At 39.3% G+C, this 12461-nt stretch overlaps 1 protein-coding gene across 15 annotated transcripts in view; it reads right to left on the reverse strand.

The window, feature by feature from the left end:
• cacna1aa (calcium channel, voltage-dependent, P/Q type, alpha 1A subunit, a) overlaps positions 1-12461 on the reverse strand; it is a 212350-nt gene that overhangs the window by 160196 nt on the left and 39693 nt on the right. For all 15 annotated transcript variants that reach the window (XM_062036805.1, XM_062036806.1, XM_062036798.1 and 12 more), the window contains exons 6-8: positions 849-952; positions 599-714; positions 160-204 (exon numbers count right to left, since the gene is read on the reverse strand). In XM_062036805.1, the coding sequence (XP_061892789.1) occupies positions 160-204; positions 599-714; positions 849-952 (265 nt within the window). The remainder of the gene's footprint in view (positions 1-159; positions 205-598; positions 715-848; positions 953-12461) is intronic.

Consider the following 12461-nt stretch of genomic DNA (forward strand, 5'->3'; position numbering starts at 1 on the left):
GAAACCTCATATATTGTTGTGATATATTGTGATGCCATATAGTCCACAATACATTTCATTGTTTGGCCTCTCTCAACATCTCTCAGCATTCACCTTTAGCAGTGATTCATATAAAGAGACGCCGCAACAACAGTCAATAAATGTAAAAATAATTCTTACCATCGTAGTCATTTTCATTTTCATCATCTGCCAAAAGAACCTCTTCTACAAAAAAACAAAACACACAGAGCACAAATATGTTAATATATTTGACAATATAATTAAATTATTTTTAAGGACAATGGTTTCTGCAAGCAGTTAAAACTTAAAACTACAAAAGTGTATTTCCTGACAGCTCAACATTGTATATTGAGAATAATCTTAATGATGTAAACTCTATTTGGGGTTGCACCTTTTTTCCCCCCTTATTTTTGTACACCTGTTATTTTGATGTAGATTTTCTATTCAACAAGATCAAAGCTCTGTCCTCAATTTGCACTGCACAAGCCTCCTTCATCTCCTTTCTGCATCTGAATAAAATACTGAATATCTCACTTTAGAAGCGTATAAAGGCTTTATTGGAATGTGAAGAACTACAGTACTGATGGATGCCAATTACCAGCTTTGCAGATCCACTCCAAGTAACCATTGAGTTCTCTTTCAATCTGCTGCTGCCTCCTGAGCTTGAGGAACTCGCTTCTGTTTTCTACTCGCTCTCTCTCTTTGGCAAACTCGCTGCAAGGAAACACAAAGACACATCACACGCTTTTATTGTGAAATTCTTACTTTAACTTGGTGTTTTAAGGAGTTCAAATACGACTGCTAGGAACACCGGCAAGTTTTTGGTCACACATTGTGTGTATGCTTACCCTGACAGCACACCAAGCACCAGGTTGAGCATGAAGAAGGAGCCGATGATGATGAGAGGGATGAAGTACATCCAGTTCCAGGTGCTCCCTGAGGCATCGTTGCTCTGAAAATATACACACAGACAAACCACATCTTTGACTTTCTGCTTCTATCATCCACGGTCATACGCTTTAAATATAGTTATCTTTTTTATTTTAGGCCGGTCTGAAGTGAGAATGAGATCTATGGTTGATTGGGTGGAATCACACACCCTTGTAGGTAGTGCTATTAGCTGGGAAAGACCGTGCAGATTACAAAACTTGCTGTAGGATCTGAAGACAGGCGCATCTCTGCGTTGAATATCTGTGTTCAGATCCCCAGTTATAATTTTCTCCACGTTGTCTGCCCCAGCCAAGCACTCCTCCAGAGCCCCATAGAAATCACTCTGATTAGGGGGTCTGTAAACAGTCTCTATCAGTACCGGCTTAGCGTTCTTAAATTTGATTTCCGCCCACACAGATTCCAGGTCATTGTGGTTAAGATCAGTGCGAGTTATATTAAATACATAACTCGCACTGATCTTAACCACAATGACCTGGAATCTGTGTGGGCGGAAATCAAATTTAAAAACGCTAAGCCGGTACTGATAGAGACTGTTTACAGACCCCCTAATCAGAGTGATTCCCCCCCCCCCCTCCACACCCCGGATTGTAAATAATGTAAATAATTCAATGTGATTATCTTGTGTGATGACTGTATTATGATGATAGTATATATCTGATAGTATATATCTGTATCATGAATCAATTTAAGTGGACTTAAACAAGTTGAAAAACGTATTCGGGTGTTACCATTTAGTGGTCAATTGTATGGAATATGTACTTCACTGTGCAACCTACTAATAAAAGTCTCAATCAATCAATCAATCAATCAATTCATCAGGGAGATGTTTTTATCGTTTAGTAGCTAGCTTGACTATGCAAGACTACTTAATGGTACAGATATGTGGAGAGGTGGTGCACCGATAATACAATTTTGGTATGATGGCCCCTATGTTGTGTCTTTTTTTTCTATGAGTACCTGCAAGGACTGTTTCAACGTGTACATTTCCGTACTTGCACTTTGAGTGGAAAAAGAGCCTGATCTATGAAGAGTTTGCATGTAATAAAACACGTGCAAATTTAATAGCGCACACAAAACTGATGCACTTTGGATTGCCCCCCTAAATGAGCAAACTAGCAAGCCCAATACATTTAACGTCTCTGTCTTCAACGTCTCTGGCTTCATGACCATGCAGAATAAATGCTACATATGTCCATAATATTGTCATAATTTAGCACTTGCAAAGTGATTTATCAACACTGCAATAGTCCTGCGGTTGCTGTTTTGCACCGGTTTACACATTTAAGTCCCATCTTAAAACTCATTTGTATACGCTAGCCTATAAATCAGGGGTAGGGAACCTATGGCTCTCGATCCAGATGTGGCTCTTTTGATGACTGCATCTGGCTCTCAGATAAATCTTAGCTGACATTGCTTAACACGATAAGTAATGAATAATTCCGCTGGTAATCACAGTCAAAGTTCCCTCTAATTTTTCATGTGTGTGAGCAAACGCAAAAACTCCCTGAGCATTCAGTGGAGCCCATGTGAGCAACATCAGACGTGCACACTGTGGCTACACCAGCAGCACACCTGTCCCAAACCTGACTAAATAACAAGTTCAATCTCCATCCATCCATTTTCTACCGCTTGTTCCTTTCGGGGTCGCTGGAGCCTATCTCAGCTGCATTTGGGCGGAAAGCGGGGTACACCCTGGACAAGTCCCCACCTCATCGCAGGGCCAACACAGATAGACAGACAACATTCTCTTATTATTATAATCAAATGACAGCAGTCATTTCCATGAGGTTATTTTCTAATATAAGTGTTTAGGCCCACTTACAATGACAATAACAAAACATATTGTTTTTCATGAACTGTGTACTTGTATTGTTTGTCTGGGTGGAGGTCCTGCTTTGGAAATAATGTGTACCCCTTTCAGACATTGCATTTAGTTCCCATTAAAACATTCACATGTTGCACAATGAGATGTAAGCAGGGGATCGTGTGTACATTCCTGCAACTTCCTGTTAATAAAAATATATATTTTTATTAGTATTTATTTAATATACGGGGACGGCGTGGCGAAGTTGGTAGAGTGGCTGTGCCAGCAATCGGAGTGTTGCTGGTTACTGGGGTTCAATTCCCACCTTCTACCTTCCTAGTCACATCCGTTGTGTCCTTGGGCAAGACACTTCACCCTTTGCCTCTGATGGCTGCTGGTTAGCGCCTTGCATGGCAGCTCCCGCCATCAGCGTGTGAATGTGTGTGTGAATGGGTAAATGTGGAAATACTGTCAAAGCGCTTTGAGTACCTTGAAGGTAGAAAAGCGCTATACAAGTATAACCCATTTATCATTTATTTATACTAACAGCATTTCATGATTAATATTTATAAATTAAGATTCCTAATAAATGACACTAGAATAAGCACAGATTTGATTGGTAAATCATAGTGTAATGACCTGTAATTACACTTTATGTGTGGAGTTGGAGTTGTCCAACTTTTTGTGTGGCTGCAAACGCATCACTGGCTAAGTGCCATATGTGCATGTGTTGGCGCAAGTGAGAAAGAGCGAGCGGCTGCTGTTGATATAACAAAGTTGCTTTTGGTCTGGTTTGTACTGCAGAGAATGACCACTTTTGCAAGATATAATTTTTTTACTAATGTTTTGGTGATGTGTTTATGGCCGACAATAAAGAGTTTTGCTCAGTAAAGTGATGGATGGAATTCATGTCCTCAAAGTGTCTCGACAGACGTTACAATATTTGAACAATGATGACGAAAACTGTTTTTTCAGTGGTGTCCGTGTCGTGTCGAAAATTGTTATGCGCTTATTTTTGTATTCGATTTTGTGCGTGGCATAGATTTGCCGTGCGCAGAGGACGCTCGAGCAGTGCGCAATTGTACAGGCGCGCACCTTAGAGGGAACGTTGATCACAGTGTTAAAATAACGTTCAAAATATAAAACATTGTCATGCATTTTAATCCATCCATCCGTTTTCTACCGCACCTGTTCAAGAAGTTGCATTAATGATAATAAGTATTTTATTTATTATTGGTTAGCATCAGAATAACAATGTTATTAAAAATAATAAGAGACTTATTATACCCAAAAAATGTTGGTCTTACTTAAAAATGCACACATTTAGTTGTATTCAGTGTAAAAAAAATATTATATGGCTCTCACGGAAATACGTTTTAAAATATTTGCCTTTCATGGCTCTCTCAGTCAAAAAGGTTCCCGACCCCTGCTTTAAATAGACCCCCCTTTTAGACCAGTTGATCTGCCGTCTCTTTTTTGCTCTGCGGCCCCCCTCTCCTGCGTGGAGAAGTTATTAGGTGACCACAGATGGGAACCGGGGTGGACTTCCCATTTGTGCATCACTTGGGGACGTCTCTGTGCTGCTGACTTGTCTCCACTCAAAATGATCCCCTGACGGCCCCACTATGGACTGGATTCTCACACTATTAACTAAATCCACTCAACGTCCATTGCACCAGTTGCCCAAGGGGGGCTCCCCACATTTGGGGTCCCCTTCAAGGTTTCTCATTGATAATAGTTACCTCTCTGCTCCCCGAGCAGAGAGGTAGCTACTTGGGTAACATTAGCTGTGATGCTAACGGTGCGTTGCGAGTGGTAATACAAGAGAGAGAAGGTGCGAATCTGGTAACAAATGGAGGAAGAATTAACTCCCAAGAAAACCGCACGGGCCCATCGTCTGGCGGTGGTTTGGCTTCGAGCGGGAATATGTTGAACAATTATGCGGCAAAAGCATTGCTACAAAAGTAGCAGTACTGCTAATTTGAAAAGTCACCCGCTAGAGAATGAAGAGTGCTTGAAACTGAATGTCATCATCTCCGTTCGGTGCCACACCCACAAAATGCCGAAGCAACAATTTCCAGATCAACACCGTATGAAAAAAAATCAACAATAGAAGGAGATAAAGTCCGCAGGAACCTACCACAGAACGAAGGACATGTACTATTTGAGTTCCTATTATGCAGCTCATTTTTATTCAAGATTCAAAATGGTTTATTGTCAATTCTTAACATGCACAAGACATATAAGAACTCAAGACGAGACCGCCGACAGTTATTGACATATCTTGTGTGACATCATGCACAAAAGTGCACTTTATTTTTTTAACTATTGTAGTGGCGTTCTGTACAAAAAGTGCACTTTAATTTAGTGTTGTTTTGATATGTCATCTTAGTGACATCATGCACAAAAGTGTACTAATAGCTTGTTTTAAAATGTCTCTGACAATCTTGCACTTTCTGTTTTGGAAATGGCATGAATGTTTGTGCCACTGCTTAATAACTGTTTAATAAATACAGTTTTGGTAAATTGACTTAGTTTTGATTTCCCTCTCTGCATGAAAGTTTAAAATGAGCATATATTAATGCGGTATGAACAAGAATGTTTTAATGTAGACACATAGAATCATCATACTGCTGTGATTATATGCATCAAGTGTTCATTCAAGGCTAAGGCAAAATATTGCGATATATATCGTGTATCGTGACATGGTCCAAAAATATTGAGATATTAATAAAAGGCCATATCGCCCAGCCCTAGTACACGCTATAGTTGTGCGCTAAATTTACCTAAACAAAACAAAACAAGTTGAAGCACATGAAAAAGCGGATAAATATTATAATTGTCATTTTTGGTAAGTGCGCAAAAAATGTTAATAGATTTAGGACAGCAATATTTGGGACCTCAGGAACTAAGTACACAGTCTACATAGTTGATAGAGACCCTGGACTTGCTTCTTGTAAAAAAAAAAAAAGCATTATACGGCTAGTCTAGTCTCCCTCGTTTTGATGTCGTCCCCGCTGCCTTTGAGATGAGCCATGAATGCACCTGTTAATTGAATTGTGTTCCCTCTTTCTTTACTTAATACAATTGCATACATTTCAACTTAATTTTGCATTAAATAAATCTTTTTTTAAATTTGTATTTATTTATTTGTGTCCTGTCCAGCTACTCAGGCAAATCATATAGTTGATGTAGATGCCCATATCAACTGTACAAGTGTACTTTACAAAAGAGAAGTGTGGGATACTTCTCTTGTTGCCTTATTTGTATTTGACTTTATTAAATGGATTTATATTATTATTTGGTGCAGCCGGGCCGGAGCAGGAGGGGATAGAAAGAGAAACAAGGAAGACAGAGGGGGAAATTGCGAGGACTAGAGGGGGATAAGACAGAGAGACAACAACAACAGCAAACACAACAACAACATCAGCAAATAGTATATGTACAAATATGATGGTAAAAGTGATAGCAAATAAGCAGTTAGAGAAATAAATAATAATACAGAAATTACAAGAACATTACTACACTACAAATGGAGCAATACAAATACCAATAGAAATAGCACTATTGATAATGAATAATAACAATAATTTACCTCTATTATCAACAATACAATTGTTTCAAATGCAACAATACATATATGCAATGATAACTTGAAATACAAAATAAAGCAGATAAATGGAGGGGAAGAAAGAGAAGCCAACCATATCAACCTTGTAGATTGTTATAGTATAAATAGGTTAAGCTTTGTCAGTGTGCCACGTGTTACCCAGTTTCCCCTAAGGCAGGGGTCGGCAACCCAACAATTTGAAAGACCCAAATTGGACCGAAAATACAAAAAAAAAATCTGTCTGGAGCCGCAAAAAATTTAAAGTGTTATAATGAAGGCAACACATGATGTTAGTGTCTATATTAGCTATATTAGCCTACTATCAAAATTACTATGTGCCATACGCTGACGCAAATCTCTGGTGACAGAAATGTCGAAATGTAATATTTATTCTACACATTTTTACAACATTCAAAATCATTAGTCAAAGGGAGGCTTCTCAGAGGGTGAGATAACTCCTGGAAATGACTGGCTTAGAAATGCCAAAGGTATAGATGTGTGTGTCCAAGTTAAAGGAAATGGCAGACTGTCTTCTTCTAATAGATGTATTACAATCGTTGCAAGTTGGGTAACGTTTGCTGTGGTATATAATGGCACACAAACAACTATCACAAATGCAGCCAATATTACATACAAATGTAAATTGAATTACAGGTATTTAAAGGAAACAGGCATAATGATGCAATATGTACATACAGCTAGCCTAAATAGCATGTTAGCATCGATTAGCTTGCATTAATGCAGTGACCAAATACGCCCGATTAGCACTCCACACAAGTCAATAACATCAACAAAACTCACCTTTGTGCCTTCACGCACAACATTACAAGTTTGGTGGACAAACAGAGATAAAAAAAGAAGTGGCATAAAACACGTCTTAGAAAGTCGGAGACAGTTGTACATGTAAATCAGGGGTCACCAACGGGGTGCCCGTGGGCACCAGGTAGCCCGTAAGGACCAGATGAGTAGCCCGCCGGCCTGTTCTAAAAATAGCTCAAATAGCAGCACTTACCAGTGAGCTGCCTCTATTTTTTTAAATTTTATTTATTTACTAGCAAGCTGGTCTCGCTTTGCCCAACATTTTTAATTCTAAGAGAGACAAAACTCAAATAGAATTTGAAAATCCAAGAAAATATTTTAAAGACTTGGTCTTCACTTGTTTAAATAAATTCATTATTTTTTTCACTTTGCTTCTTATAACTTTCAGAAAGACAATTTTAGAGAAAAAATACAACCTTAAAAATGATTTTAGGATTTTTAAACACATATACCTTTTTACCTTTTAAATTCCTTCCTCTTCTTTCCTGACAATTTAAATCAATGTTCAAGTAAATTTATTTTTTTCATTGTAAAGAATAATAAATACATTTTAATTTAATTCTTCATTTTAGCTTCTGTTTTTTCGACGAAGAATATTTGTGAAATATTTCTTCAAACTTATTATGATTAAAATTCAAAAAAATTATTCTGGCAAATCTAAAAAATCTGTAGAATCAAATTTAAATCTTATTTCAAAGTCTTTTGAATTTCTTTTAAAATTTTTGTTCTGGAAAATCTAGAAGAAATAATGATTTGTCTCTGTTAGAAATATAGCTTGGTCCAATTTGTTATATATTCTAACAAAGTGTAGATTGGATTTTAAACCTATTTAAAACATGTCATCAAAATTCTAAAATGAATCTTAATCAGGAAAAATTACTAATGATGTTTCATGAATTATTTTTTTAAGTTTTTCTCTTCTTTTTTTTTGGTTGAATTTTGAATTTTAAAGAGTCGAAATTGAAAATAAACTATGTTTCAAAATTTAATTGTTATTTTTTTCGTGTTTTCTCCTCTTTTAAACCGTTCAATTAAGTGTAAATATAATTAATTATTAATAATAACCTAGAGTTACAGGTAAATTGAGCAAATTGGCTATTTCTGGCAATTTATTTAAGTGTGTATCAAACTGGTAGCCCTTCGCATTAATCAGTACCCAAGAAGTAGCTCTTGGTTTCAAAAAGGTTGGTGACCCCTGATGTAAATAAACTACGGTGAGTTCAAGGATCGCCAAAATTAGTAGGACAAAACGGCTCTCGCCAAATAGTCTGTAATCACTGATTGATTGACTGATTGATTGAAACTTTTATTAGTAGATTGCACAGTACAGTACATATTCCGTACAATTGACCACTAAATGGTAACACCCGAATACGTTTTTCAACTTGTTTAAGCCGGGGGTCCACGTACTGTACTGAAGGATGTTTAATATAAACAGTGGGATTCCTAACAATTAGGGAGGTTTGTTTCATCCTACAGAAACCATACTAAAACAAAAAAATAAATGTTTTCCCTCATCTTTTTCCATTTTTCATACATTTTTTAAAAAGCTCCAGAGAGCCACTAGGGCGGGGCTAAAGATGCAGCTCTAGAGCCGCGGGTTGCCGACCCCCGCCCTAGGGCAACGTTAATATATGTTTGATGAAACGTGATTATATGCATGAGTGTATGTATGTATATGTACTTGTATATGTACAGTATGTGTATATGTATGTTTGTACAGTGAATGTATATGTACAGTATGTGTGTATGTATGTTTGTACAGTGAATGTATATGTACTAGTTATGTATATAAATCATAAAACCTGCTGCAAATTGGTAAATGCATTTATTCGTTGAGGTGTAGGACTGTTGTGCCTTGGTGGAGGGCTATGCTTCACTGAGTATTATTGTAGTGTACTGGTGGAATTAAAAATCATCCTAAACTCTTACAAAATATGCTTTATTGTAGCTTGAAAGTACTGTAGCATGAATGTCTAAGGAAGATCATGTGAGTCTTTTTCATCCATTTCACTAGATTTTTATACTTTGTGTTTTCTGCTCGCTGTAGAAACAAACAATCAAGCCATTTTGCCTTTAAACATAAAGTAACTGAACTTATCAGGTGCAAAAATGTAATGTTCTTTATTTCTTCAAGCCGCTGTACCTTCCCTCAGGTCTTCTGACTTTGAAAACACTAAAAGAAACAGTTCTTGTTGTCCTCCTGTTTCCTGTTTAGTCAACCATTATTTCCTCCGTTTCTACATGAATTCCCTCCGTCCTTCCTGTCTGTGCGAGCTTTCAAATCCCTCGTTACCGCCTCTTACTGATCGACAACACCCCGTCCCCGAGCCCACCTCCAGACCTGCGCCCCTCTACCTCACAATGGGTTGTTTGCTCTAATAGCCCCTCACTTTGCCCCCTCCTCCTTCTTTCCCTTCTGCCTACACGGGGAATCTGGCAGTGCCGCTGTGTACCCAATGTACCGCAGACCCTTTTTTTCTACCATTAAACTTTTATCACTTCTCTCCCCAGCAGCTGCAAGAATAACTCGGGCTGAACAGGCCCTTTTAAATATAGAGCAGCACCGGGAAAGAGGGACACAGGGAGCGAGACACCGAGCAGTAGGGACGGAGAGGTATAAGAGTGAACAGATGACGAAAATGTTAGGAGAGACACAAAGATACACTAAATTGCTAAAAGTATTTGGCCACCCATCCAAATGATCAGAATCAGGTGTTCTAATCACTTGTCCCGGCCACAGGTGTATAAAATCAAGCACTTAGGCATGGAGACTGTTTCTACAAACATTTGTGAAAAAATGGGCCGCTCTCAGGACCTCAGTGATTGCCAGCGTGTCTGGGTTTGGAGGTTGCCAGAAGAACGGTGCATTTCAGACTGCATTGTACCTAGTGTGAAATTTGGTGGAGGAGGAATTATGGTGTGGGGTTGTTTTTCAGGAGTTGGGCTTAGCCTCTTAGTTCCAGTGAAAGGAACTTTCAATGCTCCAGGATACCAAAACATGTATCTTTCTGTCTTGCCTCTAGTGACGCATTTTTCTCTGCTCCCTCCTTCCCTGCTTTCTCTCTTCGTTTTTGTCTTGTCTGAACTTTTTTGAAGCCTCTTTCTTTGCGCTGTCCTCAAATCTAAACATCAAACATGGATATGATCAGCTGGACTCTCGACGCAATTGACAAAGTCTTTTCGACAAGGAAAAGAGGTTCGGGGGAGCCTAGCTGCCCTGATGGAACCATTGCTGCGGGGTACGTGAGAGACTCCTGGGATAAATGGAGAATCATGTGCCTCTCAGTCCTTTCCATCGAGGACGTGGAAGACATCTACTTATTTGGAACCGTGATCGCAGGGGAACCTGTTGATTGGGCTGGGCATTGCGCTGGTGTATCGTCAAATTCGGAAGACGATGGCAGCCACTCAAGGAGCCCAACGGCTGTTTGTCGCAATGGAAGGATTGGGCCGGGCTGTGGGAACACAGACTGGGGCGATTTCTGAACTGAATCGCAAGATGGATCACATCATGGAGAAGTTTGCTGAGAAGGAGAATTTAATTGAATTTGGACAAATAGAGCAGGCAAGTCATTGTTTTTGACTGCTCGAGGAAAACAACATCCTAATCTACGATTTGACTCCCTCGAATGACGCTATTAGGAACAGGCTGTTCTGAAAAACACCCCCGAGGACACCTCAACGATGGACGCTTTTGACTTCCCTTTTTCTCAACAACAGCTGGTGTCAAACTTTGAGATCGGCCCCAGTCCACAAAAAACATATCAACATCACACCCAAGTTAATTGGGCATACATGCACGCACCCGCCCCTTCCTCAACCAACGCCTTCACCACTGCTTAATTCCGGGGTTATGGATGGCTAGTAGTGCTTTATAGCAGCAGGCCGGCCTCCAGGGCCCCAAACCCCCCCCCCAAGCCCCCTCTGTTGCGAGTTGTTGTGATTATATGTAACATGTTTATGTGTGCTACGCTATGTGAGGTTTTTTTCCCTTGGACTCAGTCTGGACCCCCTCCCGAGGGTCCAGCCTTAGACTGATATTTTTTACTCTTCCCCCCTTTCCCAATATCACTTTTTTCCCACCTTTTTTAAGGAGCGCCATAAGTGGCTGATCCGTTGGCGGTCGCGTCTTGTCTCCCTGTAACATATGTCTGCTCTTAGTGGGACTGTGCCGAAAATGAAATTTCAGTTCTTATGTTTCTTGTACATGTCAAAGAATGGACAATAATAAAGCATCTTGAATCTTGAATCTTGAATGTTGGACAATTCCATGCTCCCAACCTGGTGGGAACAGTTTGGAGGGGGCCCCTTCCTCTGCCAACATGACTGAGCACCAGTGCACAAAGCAAGGTCCATAAAGACATGGATGACAGAGTCTGGTGTGGGTGAACTTGACTGGCCTGCACAGAGTCCTGACCTGAACCCGATAGAACACCTTTGGGATGAATTAGAACGGAGACTGAGAGCCAGGCCTTCTCCACCAACATCAGTGTGTGACCTCACCAATGCGCTTTAGGAAGAATGGTGGAAAATTCCTATAAACACACTCCGCAACCTTGTGGACAGCCTTCCCAGAAGAGTTGAAACTGTAATAGCTGCAAAAGGTGGACCGGCATCATATTGAACCCTATGGGTTAGGAATGGGATGGCACTTCAAGTTCATATGTGAGTCAAGGCAGGTGGCCAAATACTTTTGGCAAAATAGTGTAAATAGCCCTGAGTAGATGGGGAGAAAGAGATGGATTAATAACCCCCAAAGATCCTAATCTGGTTCCCATAGCAGCCGTGTGTGATGCCATTTTTCACAGTTTGAACAGATGAAAAACATGTTTTTTCACGTTAATCATTGTTTTTAAAGAGTAATAGACAACAAAAGGTTGAGATGGTCCAGTCTTTTATATTACCATGTCAAGTAGCATCAGTGCATAATAAAGGTGTGATTGAAGTCTTTTTTTTTTTTAATCAACTAGAAGCACATAAAATCATCTAATTATTACGCTATATTTAGTTCTCTCCTCTCATGAAAAGGTCAAACTTGTCACTTGTCCAGAATTATACTGAGGGTTGTTTGTATTGATTTGGTGATCTCATTTGACTACTGAGATGTAAACAAAAAAAAAAGTCTACTCATGAACATGCTCTTGTATTTCCTGCCCTATTGTTTTTTCTGACAAATACATCACATGATGGCTCTAATATCAAACCCCGAAATTGGACACTAAAAATGTCTCACCCAGCGCAGTGCTCACGCTCCAAAAAAAACACATTAACTAC

This window comes from Entelurus aequoreus, linkage group LG25 (assembly GCF_033978785.1).
Source record: "Entelurus aequoreus isolate RoL-2023_Sb linkage group LG25, RoL_Eaeq_v1.1, whole genome shotgun sequence".
In the NCBI taxonomy this organism is placed as follows: Eukaryota; Metazoa; Chordata; class Actinopteri; order Syngnathiformes; family Syngnathidae; genus Entelurus; species Entelurus aequoreus.